At 41.8% G+C, this 20,066-nt stretch overlaps 1 protein-coding gene across 2 annotated transcripts; it reads left to right on the top strand.

Annotated features, from left to right (window-relative positions):
* The first annotated feature begins 1,950 nt into the window (after positions 1-1,950).
* On the top strand, positions 1,951-16,835 carry nsd2 (nuclear receptor binding SET domain protein 2). 2 transcript variants are annotated; one of them, XM_030719154.1, is made up of 22 exons: positions 1,951-2,087; positions 3,576-4,222; positions 4,562-4,730; positions 4,841-5,004; positions 5,455-5,688; positions 5,939-6,158; positions 6,558-6,667; positions 6,877-6,979; positions 7,142-7,257; positions 7,526-7,615; positions 7,750-7,876; positions 8,029-8,229; positions 8,777-8,956; positions 11,079-11,235; positions 11,340-11,542; positions 11,960-12,063; positions 12,460-12,729; positions 12,965-13,081; positions 13,405-13,546; positions 13,665-13,771; positions 13,988-14,186; positions 14,317-16,835. In XM_030719154.1, the coding sequence occupies exons 2-22, from the start codon at positions 3,605-3,607 to the stop codon at positions 14,631-14,633; spliced, it is 3,948 nt and encodes a 1,315-aa protein (XP_030575014.1). In that variant the 5' UTR covers positions 1,951-2,087; positions 3,576-3,604; the 3' UTR covers positions 14,634-16,835. The 2 variants fall into 2 exon arrangements, with proteins under 2 accessions (XP_030575014.1, XP_030575015.1); XM_030719155.1 differs by lacking the exon at positions 1,951-2,087 and adding an exon at positions 3,046-3,111.
* The last annotated feature ends 3,231 nt before the right edge of the window (positions 16,836-20,066 follow it).

Here is a 20,066-nt window from a genome sequence, read left to right on the forward strand (position 1 = left end):
TAAATACATACATATCTATTGGTATATAGTTACATAAATATTTAAGTAAATAAAGTGAGGAGATGCCAGCACTTGTAAGGAAAGGGTGGGGTGGGAGGGTGGTGAGAAGAAACTCCTGAAATGGGAGAAGATCCCAGTGCAGCTCAAAAGCCAGATAGATCAGCAATTATGTTGGACTATGTAAAATAGTTAGAGACTTGCCCACTTTTTAAAGATTACTGTGGTTTGGCATCAATTCAGAGTCTGGTCAGCTCTAGGGTTGACTCAGAGCGGATCAGAGGACGCCAACTCAGAGCATGACCTCCACCAAAAACAACCCCCAGACGCTGGGAAGGGAACCCAGTCATTCAGCAGTCAGTGGTCAGTTAATTTCAGTGTTGCAGCCAGGAAGTCAGTAACCTGGCGAATAGGCCATGCTGTCCACCTTCTGGGACTACCCCAGTTGGTTCAGATCAAAATAACCCAGTGACCTTTGTGGAATAGTTTGTTTTTTCTAAAGTTGACATCTTGTTTTCATTCCAATTAGTTTAGTTTTAGTTTATAAAATTGTCTGGGTATTACTGCTTATATCAGACCTTTAGTCAATTTATATATAGAGCATGTCTAAATATGTTGAACAAAGAGAGACAAAGAGATTTGAGAACATTTTACTGATAACGACTTTTTAAAGTATTTATAATGCACTTAATGCCAGGATTATGATAGCTTTCTCCCACTTGATTTGTGTTTACCTTGTGTTAAAATGTTCCAAAGCTTAATCCTAACCAAAACCCTTACTTCAACAATCAGAAACTGAAGGTCGCCCCACCAGGCTAAACTGTGTATACTGAGCATTAATCCAGACAGCTGTACTTTTAGCTTGAAACAGTCAAATCTGATCTACTTGTGTCTCCTGCAGGCCAGGAGGATGATTGCTTTATCTTGGGGAGAAAAAGGGGATATACCTTGGATATGTGTATGGGTGAAAGAGATTATTTATTTAGTGTTTTTTTAAGCAACTGTGTTTTTCTGTCTCTGTTTCTGTCAGTGTTAATATGACATTACTATATGTTTGTACGTGGCTTATATATGTTCTATTCAGGAAAAATATTGTTTAAAAAAATAAATAAATAAATAAATAAAAAAATAAAAAAAATATTGTTTAAAAACTATGAGAAATAACCTAAAGGAAAAAATCACAATTTTTATTCTGGATTTTTTTTTGTTTGTTTGTTTTGCTTAAATTATGTGTAATCTACATCATAATATTACAACATGTTATCATAATATTAATAACATCCCGTTGCTACCAATGGTTTTATTTTGAAGGGCTATTTTTGGCGGAAGGGTTTAATATTATTACTGTAAGTTTCGCGCCCCTTAGCATACACTGCGGGTACTACATATTTTTTTAATGCTTGAATTTACAGCATTTACTGCGTGAAGCGCAACAAGCACTGCTATGTTAGTGTTAGTTATCGTAAAGCACTGATAAGGAATTTAGAGTCTCCCATTAACGCTTGATTTGAATCACTCTGTAACAACCCTTCTTCTCACAGGAGAACCATGGAGTTGTATTTTTGTCCTTCTGTGATTATATGGATTCCCTTGCTTATTTAGCACCCAAACTGATGAGCCATCCCTGCTATTACAAGTTTTGCCCAACTTTTATCGTGTATTAACGTGAGTGATTCATGGATCGTGATGTCGCTGTTATCGTCCATATTTTACATTTTTTAGACGGAAATATTCGGAATTCGCATTTGAATGTTAAACTCGACACTTGTTCAAAAAGCAAACAAACACATTTAATATATTCAGGAACGATTAAGTAAATAAATAGGGACAGGGAAATGTAACGAAATTACATTTAAAAAAAAAAAGACTGGAGACTTTGGGGTCAGCTACTTCCTACGGTTGTTTTTTTGAAAGGACCGGTTGGCTCTCCGCTCTGCAGCCGACCAATCGGAAGTGAGTATTTTTCGCGCTGGTCGGCCTGAGAGTTTGAGTTTCCCGCAAGCTTTTGATTCGACTTGAATGAAATCCTTCGCTTTACATGATGATTATGGCCACTTTTTCCCTTTAACCACCGAGAGGAGATTCAGCAGGTAACTAGAGAGAAACTGTCTTTCATGCTATTGTCAACCAGGGAATATCAGCCTAATTGCGTTTTTGCTAGTGCAGTTATCCGGGTCGACCATCCATTTTAGCAGGAGATGACTTGCTAGTTAGCCGTCCATGCTAACGTTAAATGTGCAGTTTGACTTGGCTCCAATGGTACACTGGCGCTAGCTTTGGCTAGCACGGTTAGCTTTTTGAAACAAGCTGTCACGGCGCCTGCAAAATGAGTTTGTAAGTGAAACAAAAGCAGAGCATTTTAAATAATTTACCGCAGTTGTGTAACTGTGCTGACGTGTATGTATTTCTTATTCGCTTTAATCGGAGAGCATTTAAGTTGACTGCTTTAGCGTCTGGGTGGCGGCTTTGTCTATTTGCTGGAATCCGGTGTAATGGCTGACTGTAGCGATGACAGAGCTGCGGTTGTACGCTGTATGAAAATGCTTGACCGCCCGTCCGTGGCTGGGATCCATGAGATTCCCTCATCGTGGCTTCCGCTTCAGGAAATAGCCGGATCCTGTTTCTTGCATGACAGTATAGGGGAGCCCGCTGGGTAAGGATGGTAGCCTGCGCTGGCCGGCAGAGCACTAACAACGGAACGCCAATGGTTAACGTGCATACGGAGCGGTCGTTAAAAAAAAGGTTGCGTTAACTTTATCATTAATAAGACAGCTTCAACCGTCCTGCGGTTACATTGCAGCGAACTAGCACATTATTGTCACGTTGTAGGGCAGTACACAATAGTGTTTAGCTTTTTCTACAAAGGGTGGGATACATTAAATTCCAGCAATTATTCGCACTCCAATTGCATTGCTCTCTGTCAGCTGCTTCCATTTCCGCGGCTTTTCTAGCCGGTAATGTGGTTATTACGCGGCACAGCAAACCACCCACTCATTGGGCATTCGCTGCATGCGGTGGAGCCTGCAGGCTGCTTCTCCATACTACTTTGCCACAGTCTGCAGCTAGGAGCTAGCTAGTCCTTTTCCAGGAGAAAGCCAAGTTAAAATTGTCGCGGTAAGAGGGTTTCAAGCCGCCGAGTGCGTTTTGTTCGTATGCATGGATATAATCGAGGATAGGTTTAACCTGACCTCGTTCTCATTGGTTGTGGTTGGATGAAACAGGGATATATAGATATAATTTCACTAAAGAGAGTTATTGGTGCATCAGACTTCTGATCAGTCGAGTCGCTCCACTTTCTTTGTAAAAGCATCCGAAACTACGAGGCTAGAACATTCCGTGACAGGTGCAGTATTCCGTGTCGCCTCCAAGCTTTCTATTCATGCTCCGCTGGAGCAACTGAGTGCCATTTTGTAAAATGTGTAACGTTATGTTTATTGGATTCATATCTCAGAATGCACTTTTGCAAATTGAAAGAATGAAAAGCACGAAAATGACTAGATAATATTGTTTTCTGATCTGATTGACCTTGTGGAATAATAAGTTTTTTTTTGTGTGTGTGTGTATTTCTTGTCCTGTAGCCCAGTGACCCTGGAGGGGGTTAGAAGGGATGGATAGCAAAGGTAGCTCCCTGCCTTCAATGCCCGAACCAGCCAATCCGATCAGCATGAAGCAGCCACCGGAGTCCCTCGGTGTACGGAAAGGTCGAGGGGACATGAGCAGTGACCCAGCTCTGCTCATGGACAAAGCTGCTGCACAGCTGGCTGCCACACTACAAGACAGCGTTCTTCAGAAGATGGCTGGCCATAACAACCACAGCCACGACAGGCTCAAAGACCTCACCTCCCGCATGCTCAACGGCGACCAAGACTCGCTGCCCAAGCTTTGTACTCCTGAGCCACCTATGCTTAAGGGTGCCGAAGCCCCTGCTACAAATGGCACCCATCAGCACAACTGCACTCCTCACACTGAAGCTGAACTGACAGTAACGATACCCCAAGTGGTCACACAGCCGTTATTTGAGCCATGCTGTGCCAATGGGACCATTTTGTCCACAGCCACTGAAGGTACTATATCTGGAACCGATGAGAGGCAAGATATGAAGAAAAGGAGGGGGAGAACTCTCAAAATAAATCCTCAAACAAACTTAAATCCCTCTGACATCCCAGTGGAGCCACTTGACCACACAAACATTGTGGAGGGAATCAGCAAGGAAGAGACTGATGAGGTTTTATTTTTATTCTTACCTTTTAAGCCCTACTTTTTTCTTTTTTTAACCTGAACTGCAGTTATCCCTTTATAAAGTAACTTTGTATAGTATAGCATACTGCAGTATGCAGAGAAGTACTACAGTTAATTTAACCAATGATATTACAACAAAAGGAGTCAGTTACATTGTGTGTGTGTGTGTGTGTGTGTGTGTGTGTGTGTGTGTGTGTGTGTGTGTGTGTGTGTGTGTAGAACTGTCAGATAGTAATGATGTGTGGGGAAAACAATTGGTCTGTACAAAGAAATCAACACATTTGCACTTACTGAGTAACAGATTTTTTTTTTTTTTTTTCTCCAGCCTGATAGCAGGTCCGAGTTGAAAGAGGTGGTAGCAGAAGACTCTCCTGTGCTGATCCGCTTCTGTGTTGGGGATCTGGTTTGGACAAAGGTGTCAGGATACCCCTGGTGGCCCTGCATGGTGACCACAGACCCAGAATTGAACAATCACTTTAAACAGAAACAGAAAAGTGAGAGAAAATCACAGCCACCTGCATGATTTTAACATGTCTTGTAAAATTAAATGGTCATTTATTCATGGTTTTATTGATTTGTCTGTGTATGTATTTATTTTTAACAGCCAACGAGAGGTCAGGCCTTCTTTACCATGTGCAGTATTTTGGAGATGCCCCAGAGAGAGGCTACATCTTTGAGAAGAACATGGTGTCCTTCACTGGTGAGGATCAATACCAAGAGCTTAGCCAGAGCAACAAACAGCCAGCCTCTCGTGTCAGCTATAAAAAGGTAAATCTGCTTTTTCTGTTTGATGTCCCAACATGATGGCTGTGTAGCAAGTGTAGTGTGTTGTTATCAAATGTTTTGAAACACTGAATTTCCTTTAAATCTTTTATGTAAGGTTCACTTTTAGGGTTTGAAAAAGCTTTTACCTCAATATTGGTTCATCACAAAATCAGCCTATTTGCACTATAAGCTTCTTTTCTCAAATAAGGCAAACAAAGAAATTATGTCTGTAACACATAGAGTACCAGTAAAAGTTTACTGGTACTGTACATTTGTGCAGTCACATACAGCAGTGACAGTTTCCACAAATGTACAGCGATACTGTACATTTGTGGAAACTGTCTTTATTATCAGATATTTCTTTTCTGCAGAACAGAGTTGTATAGTTGAATGTCACTGCTGTAATGTGTAACTTGTCATATAACCTAACTCATTTCTCGACTCGTCACACAGATAACTCCCTCTGTACCACGTAAACTCCAGGCTCAGTGGAACATGGGCATCATTCAGGCCAAGGAGGCACTCGACATGTCTCTGGATAATCGTATGGCGAACTTTGGATTTCTATATGATGACGACGGGCCTCATCTGAACCCCCACATTTTGGAGAAGTTGAAGCCGGAACAGAGTAACAAGATAAACCAAAAAACTGAGAATAGGCTTAACCCCAATCTGCCCTTCCAACTGGTGGGTACTGCCGGTGAACCCTCGGCTGCGCTGTCGTTTTGTCCCACAAATGATCCAAACGTTAGCTTTTTATGTTCATGTAAAAAAGAAACGGTATGAGCTGAATTCTCAAATGGTCGAAACATAGAATGAGCAGAGAGCTAATCTGTATTTTAATTATCAAAGAACATTTTCTAATGGAAGATGTTCGATACTGTGATCATATTTTAAGTCTGAGCATCATTAATGATATTTGTTCTTTTCTTTGCAGAATCCCTCAAAGTCAGTACCAGGTGAACAAGCTGAACCAGTTGTACCTCAGAAGAAAAAGAGAATATCCAAACAGGGTCCTTCTCCCATCAAGACAGCGATGACAAAGAAGACCTCTGCAGTGGACAACACATGTGAGCCTGTGAAGAAAAGGAAAACAAAGGTGGTTTCTTCAACAGAAGATGTTTCAGAAGCAGCCTCACTTCCAGTTTCAGTTCCAGGTTGGTTGAAAGTTGAAGACCTTGTAGCAAGTTGGCACTAGCCATAAATTGAATGTTGGTTGAATCGGACCGTAGCTGGTATTTAACTCCCGAGGCTGTGGAATATCCTGCTTTAAAATGCTTCTTAGTAGAAAAGTGAAGCGCTTGGTTTATAGCAACCCATTTATACTACGCTGCAAACTGAGTCAGTTTTTTTAGCACAGGTCACTGGTGCTACAGGGACTGCAAGTATGTTTTCTCTGTGGTACCTCTAAAAACAACAAAGCCAGTTTTATTTATCTGAAGTCACTGTAAGCAGCATGCCTATATCAATTTAAATGAGTGAAATATAAAAAAACAGCTGATTGGAAGGAATCCAACCAAACTGACATTCATTTTCTTTCTTTTTCTTTTTTTTAGTTAAAAGGGAGCAAAAGAAGATGTCTAAAAGGCCATTAAAAGATGCTATGGCAGACAAGGATCAGCAGTCTAAAAAGAGATGCAAAATGAGCAAAGATGCTCAAAAACAGGTGAGGGTTTTTTTTTTCCCTCTTTCTTTCTAAAGCTGTCAGTCACAAATGTATTTTTTAACACTTTCGTCAGAAGAAACTTTGGAGAAACTGAATTATTAACGTGGCATGCGCTGTGCAAAAATCAGATGTTCAAATGCTGAAAATGCAGCATTTTCTTATTCCGATCTTATTCCGATCACATACTGAGTGAGCGTTTACCTTTCCAGGCCTCGACTTCAGAAGGACCAGAAAAAAAGCGGAGGTGGACAAAGAAAACTGATGTAAAAGAACCCAGGAAACGGCTGAAAAAGTCAAAAAGTCTCCTGACTGGTAAAAAAAAACTAAACCAAAAAACTCCACTTTATTGTATGTGTATCTGAATTAGCTTGACTGCTCCTTTAAATTCACATCTTTATGGATTTGCTGCCTCTTAGCTGCTTTGAGTCTTGGAGTACTTTGAAATTATAGTCCAGACATTTTAATGATACACAGATGATCAAGATGCAGAGAAACCAAAGCGCAAGAGAAAAAGGAAACAGGATGGAGCAAATCAGGCCACGCCCGCCAAGGCAAAGAAGAGGCGGTCCTCCCCGTGTCCTGATCCTGAGGTGAGGGGAAGTAACAGCTGGTGGTATTAATGTGAAATGGCCTCTCCAGTAATTCAAGCTGGTTTTATAAGTGTTGGGGTTTTTTTTTTTTTTTTCTTTCTTTCTTTCTTTTGACACTTTAAAGAGCAGTCAGCAATGTTGGCAGTTTGCAATTAGTTTTGTTCCTTTTTCAGATGTGACGCAAATTTAGAAGCTTTAGTATGAATGGTACAGCTGTAGCTAACTGCCATTGTCTTATTCAGAGCTCATCACACGTTGTTTGCTGCAGGGTTCTGGGAGTGAAGGACGCCCTGATTCTCCGAGTGACAGCTTAGACGGGACGAAGAAGGGTGAACGCAAAAAAGAGTGCGTCTGTCAGGTATGTCTGTTGGTCAGTATTTTAAAATAAAACTAAAGAATAACGCGAGGTTTTCATTATTAAACTTAATGCTTGTTTCAATTCACCCAGCTTCAATTAAAATCTGTGTATATGTTTGACCCCTCCCCTCCCAGATGTGTGAGCAGGCTGGTGAGGACCTGGTGCCCTGTGAAGGTCAGTGCTGTGGGATGTTCCACCTCCGCTGTCTCGGTCTGACTCTCAAACCTGATGACAAGCTGTTGTGTCAGGAGTGTAGCACAGGTGAGTAGTTCAGGCTCTGTCCTGGAAACCAGGCTTAAAACCATGTGTGCGCGCAACTGCCTTATTACTAGGAACAGAAGCAGTGTTAATATTGGAGGAGGAGACTGTTTATTGTAACACAACAGTTCTCTGCTCCCTGTTTCTCCTTTTAGGAATCCACTCGTGTTTCATTTGTAAGAAGTCGGAGGGCGAGGTCCGTCGCTGCCACGTCCCACACTGCGGCAAATTTTACCACGAAGCGTGCGTCCGCCTCAACACCCTCACAGTGTTTGACAACAAGGGCTTCCGGTGCCCGCTTCACACCTGCCTGAGCTGCCACTATGGCTGCCGCACAAAGCACAAGTCCACCAAGGGTGAGGCTCTCATCAGGACATTCCTGAGTTTATGCAGTTGGAGCTTGATGTATTTGTAAAATTTGCCCGTATGTGAAGTTGGGTAGAGGTTGGTCTGCTTGATGCTGCATTTCATACCAGTTAATTGATATTAATGTGTTACATGGAAAGTGGATATTATTACATTTGATTTGCTTGTTTTGAAAGTTTGGTCTTAAATTGCATTAAAGGATTATAACGCTGTGAATAGGAAAAGCCTTAAATTTAAGACTTTGATGCTTTTTTTGTATCAATGTAGTTATATTCGACTACAGTGTGCAACAGTTTCCTGACTCTACATTTAGAATTGCAGTTTCATGTAAAGTGTTTATGACTATGACAGGAATAAGCAAATAAGTGCATACCTGCCACTTATGTTTGAGGTCTTCAGCTATCAATTGAGTCCTTGTCCATGTTTACAAAGGTCTCCATTCAGGGTTTCAGTTGTGCTCTTCTGGTGTTTTGGGTCACTGAGTTCACTGGCTTAGCCGTATGTTTGTGTAACCTGGTTCCACTCTCTGTGCTGCAGGTAGGTTGATGCGATGCCTACGGTGCCCAGTAGCGTACCACGCTGGTGACCAGTGTGTGGCTGCAGGAAGTGAGATGATCACCAACACTACCATCATCTGTACCAACCACTTCAACGCCAAGAAGGGCTACAGCCACCACAGTCATGTCAACGTCAGCTGGTGTTTCGTCTGCTCCAAAGGTTTGCCACCTCTCCTCACTTCTTCAGAGCGGGCAGTTACTAAAACTTGTAGATTTGTTATTTTTAGGAGACTTTTAGCTGTTAAAACCATAGTTTGTACTAGTCAGTTTTACATAAAACTATAAAACTACTTTACTGACTGAATGAATGTTCTACACACGGTAAACTGCTTTGCTGCTTCTCTTGTAAGACTTCAGTATACTTTCCCTTTCTTTGTTTCTCTGTTTGTCTTTAAGGGTATGCATATTGTGGCTAGCTTGTTTTTTATTTTAACATAAGGGACATCTGACCACAGTGGCAAACAGACCTTCTCACTTACTGACAGTCAGTGATGAGCTGCCCAGATACTGACAGTTTATTTAGGGCTTGATGCCATTAAACTATAGTTTCACTAAGTAAAATGGAAAAGTGGAAGTCACTTGGCTCTGCTTTAATATATAATGGCTACAAAAGGATAGCCTGAAAATGATCGCACTGATTTTAATAAAAATCATTTTGGCACAGTCAGCTGCATTTACAGGTGAACTGGGTCGAGTGTGGAGCTGTTAATCCCAGAATCAGAAAATGCTGAATTGCAGCACTTCAAGTTGATTTACATTGAAATCGCACCCGGTTTTGTGGGTGTGAGTCAGATGATTGAAACAGAGAAGGCTAGTCTTAACAATGCAGTATGAAATCTTGTGGAAATGTCCCTGAGTGAGCTAAACCAAACTATAGTGTCTTTTAGGATTAACGAGTGGACACGTGGCCGCTTTTCTTTGTCAAAGTCTTAATGTGCTTGTTTGTTTTTTAATACCAGTACAGATTATTCTTAAATTGGGGCTTTCTTATTGCTTTGCTGCTTCTGACTTACAGTCACGTCTTAAAGACAAAGATCTGAATGACTTTAAATTTCCTGCTTCTAAATTCAGACAAAACTGAAGATTTTGTACTCTGCCCTAAAAATCTTAGAAACATGGTGTCTAACTAGATTCTCTGGATCGCATTACTTTGGCCTCCAGTAACACTGTGAGGAATCTTGGAGTCATGTTTGAGCAGGATATGTCCTTCAATGCACATATTAAACAGATATGAAGGACCGCTTTCTTTCATTTGTGCAATGTTTCTAAAATTAGAGTGATGCTGGAAAAACTAGTTCATGCATTTATTATTTCTAGGCTGGACTTTGTAATTCATTATCATCAGGCTGTCCTAAAAGCTCCCTGAAAAGCCTTCAGTTAATCCAAAATGCTGCAGCTAGAGTACTGACAGACTAGAAATATTTCTCCCATATTGGCTTCTCTTCGTTGTTAAATCAAGAATTGAATTTAAAATTCTTCTCCTCACATACAAGGCATTGAATAAGCCCATCTTATCTTAACCCTAGATCATTAACATCAGGTGAATATTTTTGTTTTTTCCCCATCAGTCATGTGAAAGCGATAGTGTTACAAAGTTGCACACTGGTGTTCTACAGTACCTTAGTGTCCCAACAGAGCACTTCGCTCTCAGACTGCTGTCTTACTTGTGGTTCCTAGGATACTTAAGAGTAGAATGGGAGGCAGAGCCTTCAGCTTTCAGGCCCCTCTTCTGTGGAACCAACTCCCAGCTTGGATTCTGGAGACAGACACCCTCTCTATTTTTAAGATTAGGCTTAAAACTTTCCTTTATAATCAGGTGACCCTGAACCATCCCTTAGTTCTGCTGGGCTGCTGGTGGCTTCCCATGATGCACTGAGCGTTTCTTCACTCAGCTCTTTTCATGCTCTGTTTTTACACCACTCTGCATTTAGAGGTTTAACTAAAACTGGTAATTATCAAACTCTGTTTCTCTCTCCCATAGTGTGTCTTTTTTACTGTCTCCCTCCCCTCACCCCCAACTGTTCATGGCAGATGACTGCCCCTCCCTGATCCTGGTTCTGCCGTAGATTTCCTCCTGTTAAAAGAAAGTTTTTCCTCCCCACTGTTGCCAAGCGCTTGTCTGATTGTTAGGCTTTTTTGTTATTGTAGGGTCTTTGCCTTACAAAATAAAGCACCTCGAGGTGACTGTTGTGAGCTGATGTTATATAAATACAATTTAATATAATTTGTATGTGAACACATAAACTACCTACCACCCATCTAAAGTGGTCTTTTTGTTGCAGGGGGACAGCTGTTGTGCTGTGAGTCTTGCCCGGCAGCTTTTCATCCCGACTGCCTAAATATCGCTATGCCTGATGGGAGCTGGTTCTGCAACGACTGCCGAGCCGGAAAGAAACCCAAGTACAGAGACATCATCTGGGTCAAACTGGGAACATACCGGTAAGGGAACTGGCTGCCCATGTTTCTTTTTACCTTGTGTAACTTTTGAGCTAAACAGATGACCTATAAATTAGTTGCTCTTACCTTTTTCTTGTCCTCCTCAGATGGTGGCCGGCAGAGATCCACCACCCAAGAAACATTCCCACCAACATCCAGCATCTTCGACACGAGATTGGAGAGTTCCCGGTCTTCTTCTTCGGCTCTAAGGATTACTTCTGGACTCACCAGGGCAGAGTATTTCCCTACATGGAAGGCGACAGGGGAAGCAAACATCAGAGGAACGGCATTGGCAAAGTCTTCAAGAATGGTGAAGATCTCCTCTACTGTATCCATGTTTCAAACTTTTTCCCCTAATTAAGTAATTACTCAGTTTTATTAAAAAAAAGAAAATTGTACCAACCAAATTTGGTTCAAAGCCACACATAACATCGTAAAAAGCTTTCTCTTCCTGTTAACAGACTAAAGTTGAGTCTGAAAAAGTTGATGATTAAAGTAATGATAGTAGCATATATAATAGGAAAGGCTGCACCTTCCACTTTAACTTCATGTCCAGAAAATACCTTTTCATGTCCAGTTGGCTTAGTCAGTGTTTTTTTTTTTGTAATTATAAAACCAGTTGTTACATTGTAAAAACACAAGCTTCATCTTCAGCTAAATGTTCAAATTAATATCTCAGCCAATTTAAATATAATGTGCTTATACTGTGTTTTGTTTTCTTCCTCAGCTCTGCTGGAGGCTGAAGCTCGATTTAAGGATATAAAGATGAAGCGAGAGGCTAAGGAAGCGCAGGAGAACAGCCGTAAACCACCTCCATATAAATTTATCAAGGTGTGAAATGCCAGTGTGTTCAACTTTTTAGTTTAGCCTAAGGACCTGTCCACAAGTGCATGGCTGTTTGGGAAACTTAGTGTGAAATACATGAACGGCAGTTTAGGTCACTGAAAATGCAGATTTTCAGAAACTGTTTGTTTACACATGTAACACAAAATCTTGTCTTTCAGCTTCAAAGGGGTGTGTGTGTGTTTTTGTGTCAGACTGTGCAGTGTGTTATTGTTTGTAGGCTTCTGATTGAAAAACATAAAATCCCAATTTAGAAAAATACACGTGTAGGTGGGGCCGTAGCTTAAATGCAACTCTGCACTGTAAAAAAAAAAAACCACTGGATTTTCTCTGAGGTGCTGATGTTGATGTTGTCTTTACATTTTTTTTAAACCTTCCTTTTAGGTCAACAAACCTGTCGGCAAGGTTCAGGTCTACACCGCGGACATTTCTGAGATCCCCAAATGTAACTGCAAGCCAACCGACGAGCGGCCGTGTGGCTTTGAGTCAGAGTGCCTAAACCGCATGCTGCAATATGAGTGTCACCCTCAGGTGTGTCCCAGCGGGGAGCGCTGCTGTAACCAGGACTTCACCAAACGTCTTTACCCAGAGACCAAGATTATTAAGACCCCAGGCAAAGGTTGGGGCCTGATCTGCCTGCGGGACATCAAGAAGGTGAGAAGCTTTCTTGCAGCGAAATGTTCTCCCTTTAAATCTGTTATTTATTTACACAAGACTTTATATGCATTTCATTACAACTGTTCTTTTAGAAACTCATGTGCCTGTATTCATTTTGACGTTGATCACTGCCCAAAAATATTTACACTATAGTTCTGTGGCCCAGCCTGGGGCATACGAATAACGAGACAGCACTGGTCTCTGGTCTGATTCCTCAACATTTCTCAAACAGGGTGAGTTCGTGAACGAGTACATTGGAGAGCTGATCGATGAGGAGGAGTGCAGGGCGAGAATCAAATACGCCCATGAAAACAACATAACCGACTTCTACATGCTCACTATTGACAAGGTTTGTATCAACACCTTATAGAGAAAGCCCAGCGATTCCTGTGGGCAGGTTGTTTTTGCTCTGCACAGTGTTGGGGTGCTGCCTAACTGGTAGCGGTGCCATTTCCACTGGGAGCTAGATCAACAGACTGGTATTGCATTGGGAATGTTGCATGACAGACGGCTGTAACATTACAGTAGTCAATACTACAAATACAACTTCAGCTAATGAGTGTACTCTGACCAGCTGAAGCCTGTAAATGCTCTGTTAAATGTAATCAAAGCCAGGCTGTGGATGTGCCACAAATTACTGACTCTGAAGGCCTTCCTGTTTTTGACGTTAAGGACCGAATCATTGACGCTGGTCCGAAAGGAAACTACTCTCGCTTCATGAACCACAGCTGTCAGCCCAACTGCGAGACCCAGAAGTGGACGGTGAATGGTGACACGCGTGTCGGCTTGTTTGCCATCTGTGACGTCCCAGCAGGTGAGAGAGATTCAGTTAAATGACCGAAGATTTGCCTGCATATTGATTCTAACTTTGAGGAATAAATATGTGAAAGACGAAATGAGAGGGGCTCTTATTATAATTTTTGTTATCGCAGGCACTGAGTTGACTTTTAACTACAACCTGGACTGCCTCGGCAATGAGAAGACGGTGTGCCGCTGCGGTGCACCCAACTGCAGCGGATTTCTTGGTGATCGACCAAAGGTGAGCTTTAGAGTCCAAACTGTAATTTGGAGTATTACTTCAGAACTTGCAGGCATCTGTATAGAAACCTGCACAGAGGCATGCTTTTGAAGAGGGATAAAATAATTGCACTGAAAACTCAGAGCTTCATCTCCTGTTATAAATGTAGCATAAATTGAGTGCTACATTGCATTGGTAAAGGTTGATAAGTTACTCACATTTGCGTCTGCTTTTTAGAACTCAAATGGCCACACAGCTGAGCCAAAAGGCAAGAGGTTGAAGAGAAAGTATAAAAAGAGGAAATCTGAGGGAAAGAAGAAGTCTGAGGACGAGTGTTTCCGCTGTGGAGACGGAGGGCAGCTGGTGCTCTGTGACAAGAAGACCTGCACCAAAGCTTATCACCTGTCCTGCCTGAACCTCACCAAGAGACCATTCGGTGTGTTTCGCTAATTTCATTTTATTATTTCTGATGCTCACAAATTATGTGGTATTAAACCAACAATTAAAAAAAAAAACTGAACAACAGAGTCTACTAAATCTATAATGAAAGCAATGATTCTCTGCAGGCCGCTGGGACTGCCCCTGGCATCACTGTGACGTCTGTGGGAAAAACTCAGAAGCCTTCTGCCAACTCTGCCCCAACTCCTTCTGCAAGGCTCACCAGGAGGGGGCGCTGCGTCCCTGGCCCCCTACGGGACAGCTGTGCTGTATGGAGCACGACGAGCTGGAGGGAGCCGACAGCCACGGCCAGGATGTCAACTCGGAGACGAATGGTGGCGCCTCTGCTGGCGCTAATGTCAGTCGTTCTTCTAAAAGCTCCAGGAAGGCGGAGGGAGCAGAGGGCAAAACAAAGGGCTCCAAGAGGAAAGCCACAGACACCTGAAGTGACCTTTCACAGAGCCAAAACACCAAACCAGACTCAGACCCTTACATCCCCATCCACACATAGTGTTTTCACAGGATCCAAGGCACTGTACATCTTTATCAGGGAAAGCCGCTGATCTCTCACGTGCTCAGCAATGACTCATTGCTCAAGAGCATCGACTTTTTTTTTATTATTATTTTATATTTTACCTTTAAATTTTCAGGCTCTTCCCCTCCCCCTCTTGTCTGCACTGAGGCGACCCATCTGTGGTGAAGCACAAATGAACAGAGCAAGCACAGGTCCGGACACTCCTCCCTCCTCCTTCCATAAACCAAACGGCCTCTTTTCTTACTGTCAGCTTTTCTGATTTTCCTTTTTTAAACAGAACAAACCAGCTGGTTTCTGCATTAACACTGATCCAGCCAGAACTGGAACTGAGCGGCAGTGTCACGGTCTAACTTGAACCTCAGTTGACCCCCCCACCCCCCGTCCCCAACTCAACACGGATTATCTTGAACAGCAGAGTTTTATAGCTATATCTATATGTGTATATCGAAGACCAAAATTATAATTACTGGAGTAGTGTAAGACATCACACAGGTTGCCAAATTTATTGTTTTTATTTTTATATATAGTATATATATGCCAGATGTAATATGGAACACCAAGACACTATGGATAGGCTTCAGATGACCTCTTTTCTTTTTGTAGCCATAGATCACCTGTAACTGTAGACGTGTGCTGTCATTTTATTTTAGCTCAGTTTGAGTTTTTAGATGAGTTTACTTTTGAAGCAGAGACGCTGAACAGTGTAAAAGCATGTCCAGTAAACAAGGGATTACATAAGGTATTAAAAACAAGAGCAGTCTGAAACTGCCCTGTGATATAAAAACACTACTTGGAAGTTTCCAGGTCTTAAATACTCGCTGTTCGATGATAAACCGCATTCACTAAGGAATGACGGTGATTCCTCTGGAACACGTTTCACAGCTCAGCTCTGAGTCTAAAGGTGCTTTCTCTCTCTCTCTCTCTCTTTTTTAAAAAAAAAAAAAGCCGCTGTAGTGTCTGAAATCTGAGCTACACAGATTTTTAGACTTGAATAATTTCATAATGCTGTCTGAAGACTTTTTATCAACATTCATCTAGATCTGAGATTGAGTTTTTTTTTTTTATATCCTCAGGAGGTTTTTGTGGTCTCAGAACTGCATTCCAGTTATTTAACACTCAAACACTGGCAAACCGTTAGCACACTGGCTGGTTTGTAGTTTTGTCACATTTTCAGCAATTAATGAGCACAGAGGGCAACATGTTAGACTCTGTGCTGTCAGACACTTGGCTGACCATTAAACCGCTTATACTTGTGTTTGGCGTGATATAAGTTTAATAACCTGCTCGCCTCCTCGAGTGTCCGCCCCATAGACGGTATAAAAGATGGGCGTAGCCACCGTGGATGTAGTCTCATAATGAGGCCTCAAGCTGAGGGCTTTCACCGTCTGTGTTTTGAAACCAGGCGTGACGAGTCGTCATCGGCCGCTGGCTGTCGGTGTTTGCTGAGTCATGGGTCAGATTGTGCAGTGTTTCTCTAGAAAGTCTAAAAAGTGATTTTTGTGCAGCGAGATCTTTATTTACCTTCTGCACCAGAAACCCCACCACCACTCTTCAATTCATCTCCCGCCCTTTTTTCAAGAACTCCATTCGAGATCTAATTTTCCAGAGTGTTAAAACAATATTCCCACAGGTGTGTCTTCATTTATGTGACGACTTCAAGGTGCTGAGCTGAGCCAAGCTCTGAAACCACTGCTTCAGATGTTGAGTCGAGTTTAAAAATAAAACAAAAGGGACAAAAAAAGACACACACACACACACACACACACACACACACACACACACACACACACACACTAGGGGAGGGAAGAGCACAATCAGGTTGTTTTTAATCATGCAACACCTTCACACCTTGCCAGTTTTTGGGGTGAAACGTGCTGATGATGCTTCCTGAAAGGATTTGTCATATTTGGGTGTTACTGCTGCTGGTGTCCTTCGGGTCAGTTATGAGGCTTTTGTTGAGCAACACTGAAGCTACAGACTGCGCTCGTGCCTTGAACTTCATATCTGTCTGACTGTTTAAAGTCTCTCTTCCAAACAGGTGGTTTTTTGTTTTTTTTTTTTATCTCTTAAAAAAAAATCACTCAACCATATTTTACTTGTACAGATCCATCAGGAGGCTGCTTTTTTTTTTTTTTTTTTTTTTTTTTTTTAATAACTGCACCTTTTTTTCTTTTTTAAATTTAGTTTCCCCCCCCGGGGCATGTGACTGAGACATGCCCAGAAGTGCAGCGAGTCTCATGAGTATTTTTGACTTCCTATGTTAATGATCTTCATCCTAACCTTGATTTGTGTTGAGTGAATGTAGTCCAGCCAGTTCTTTTTGTAAGCACTGTAATTCCCTGTAGAGCTGAAGTGTAATGCGTGTGTAGGGGTTTCATTCTGTAACTACTGTCATAGTAAACCAGACTAATATGTACATAATGTATAAGTGGTAATAGTGATGCGTTTATTGTAAATACACAAGTTTGTCCCCCCACCCTCCACTCGATGCAGTGCTGAAACACTTTTGTGCAGGATCTCACGTCAGCTGAATCGTGCAATAAAAAGTGCTCAAACGTGCATCTACTGTGCTTTTCTTTTTTTTTTTAAACTGTGTAACTGACAAATAAATGTGCATCTGTTTCACCAAGAAAGCAGCGTGAGACCACACCTAAACACCAAACTGAAGGCCGACTGATTGTGAGGCATTGCCATGATTAAACATCACAGACCTGTAGAGATCCTTGTGGTTTCAGGGTCTTAGTGTGTGTGTGTGTGTGTGTGTGTGTGTGTGTGTGTGTGTGTGTGTGTGTGTGTGCGGTGTGGAGGGGATTTTCAGCCTGTGTGGAGGTCTTCCTTCTGCTCTTTACTAAAAGAGGCACATTTTTCTACCAGCGGCTCCAAGCTGACTCAGATTAATAACCCTCTGATGAGTTGATAAGATCTACATCAATGAAAATCAGATGTGTGTGTGTGGTTGTGGTTGTATTTCATATTCAGTCAAGATGCCACTGTTATGAGTCAGCAGCATTCACAGTAACCCCTCTAACCGTCTCACATCGAACATCCAATCACAGGGACGTGCAGATAATTATGGTTTTCAGTTTTCCGCCCCTCAGAATTAAAATGAGATCATGTTTTTGTTGCTCAAAGTGTTGGAAATGCACTGGTTGAAAACAAAAATGGTTTATTATACACTACATTACACATGTGTTACACCCTTTACTGACCAAAGATTAAGCAAAAGTGCAGAAGCTGCCTGCGTCAGTAGCTTGTGGAACCACTTTTAGCAGCAATAGCTTGAAGTAATCGTTTTCTGTGACTCTCCCATCACTCTGGAACAGGGTTATTATAGTTAACGAAAACGAACGAAATAACGAAAACTGAAATGGAAAAAACATTGTCGTTAACTGAAATAAATAAAAACTATAATTAAAAGGAAAAAACGATAACTAACTAAAACTGTATTGTGAGTTGACAAAACTAACTAAAACTAACTGAAATTATCGATAAGCTGACTTTCATTTACTTGTTTTTTTTTTAAGCCTTGTGGATTGATATGAAATCATTGTTTCCGCTCTCCGAGTTTAAGCTGGGAGCGCCACAGGACATCTGTGTGAGTGCGCATGTGCGTGCGCTCACCGCGCTGGTCCGCAAAGTAATGGCTGCGGTCTGCAGAGAAAGCGGCAGAGTCCCGTATGGAGGTTCTTTGAGTACAAACACCTGCACACGACCACAAGGTAATTAACACTCACAATCCAGCTACACAAGCATAAATGTGGACATGAGGTCGGCAAGTTCCGTAGGTTGTGTACAGAGGCCGCAAAGACCCTGCAGGTTTAATTAGCAGCATCTAACCAAGCTAGCTCCAAAACAGAAGCAGCTTCAGGTGGTGAGAACATCAGGATGCAGATGGATTTGAGCTTTGACTCCTTCAAAGAGTTTGTTTTTGTCAAACACCACATGTAGGTGTTCTTAATCTACTTCACTGATGCTGAACTTTATTGTGGAGTTTATTGTAGAATTTATTGAGTTTGGGAGTTCATGTTTTTCTTTGTTTCTCCCTGTTGATGTTCATGTGTGTCCTTAATATTACACACATTTAGCATGTCTTTTGAACAGTTGGTTGTTGAATATATTTCTTTAAACTGTATCTTTTGTCAAGTTTTCATTACACAATAGTCACTTTTGCGCCTTGAATCTTGCACCTGATTAGGTATGAAAATACTAAAACTAATACTGAAACTAACTGAAACTAACTAAAACTAAGCATGAAACCAAAAATAAAAACTAATAAAAACGAGAAAATCCACTCTGAAAACTAATTAAAACTAACTGAATTAAAGAAAAAAAAGTAAAAACTAACTAAAACTAAACTATAATGTAAAATCCAAAACTATTATAACCCTGCTCTGGAGGAATTTTGGCCCACTCTTCTTTACAACATTGGTTCAGTTTGAAGTTTGCAGGTATTAATTTATGCACAGCTCTCTAAAAGATCCTGTCACAGCATCAGGTTGAGGTCTGGACTTTGGACCATTGCAACACCATTTTCAGTCTGATCCCAAGCAAAGCAGCAAATCTGCAACACTGTCCTCTTGTATGAGCCAGTTTCACCCAAGTGTTACCTGCTGAACAAGTTGGCTTCATATTTGATTAGAATAGTTTGGTACATTTTTGTGTACAGGGGAGTTCATGGCTGACTCAATGACTGCAAGGTGCTCACATCCTGTGCCTCCAGAACAAGCCTAAATCATCACCCCTCCCTTGTTAGTTGGTATGATGGTGCTGTATTATTATGGCCAAGCATCTCCACTTTGGTCTCATCTTTTTTCCCAGAAGGCTTGTGGTTTGTTCAGATGCAACTCAGGCCTGTAGAGTTGTAGCATGTGGTCCTTCATGGATATGCCTCCCCAAACCACCACTGACCAGTCCTGCTGGATGACATTGCAAGCAGCGTAACATTTGTCTGTCTTCAGACTCTGACACCTATCACTTGTTCTCAGCGTGAACATACACTCATCTACTGTTAAAGAAAACTGCTGGATCTGGCAGTTCTGGTGTTCTCAGGCACAGCACTGGTCTGCAAGTACAAGTTATATTGAAGGACATCAGGCCCTCATGCCACCCTCATTCATGGAGTTTGATATTTTGGTCAGAAACATGGACTAGAGTAGCCCACGGGAGGTCATTTTGTAGGGCTCTGGCAGTCCTATTGGAGGAGTGCTGAACCTCCCAAGAATCCATAAGTGCCATCCCAAGAACCTCCTGTTCTTGGGATGGCACTTATGGATCCTGCTAACCTGGAGAGTCTGTACTGTGCAACCTAAAAGAACTGCCTCATGCTACCAGCAGTGACAAGAA

Source organism: Archocentrus centrarchus, chromosome 22 (assembly GCF_007364275.1).
Source record: "Archocentrus centrarchus isolate MPI-CPG fArcCen1 chromosome 22, fArcCen1, whole genome shotgun sequence".
Classification (NCBI taxonomy): domain Eukaryota; kingdom Metazoa; phylum Chordata; class Actinopteri; order Cichliformes; family Cichlidae; genus Archocentrus; species Archocentrus centrarchus.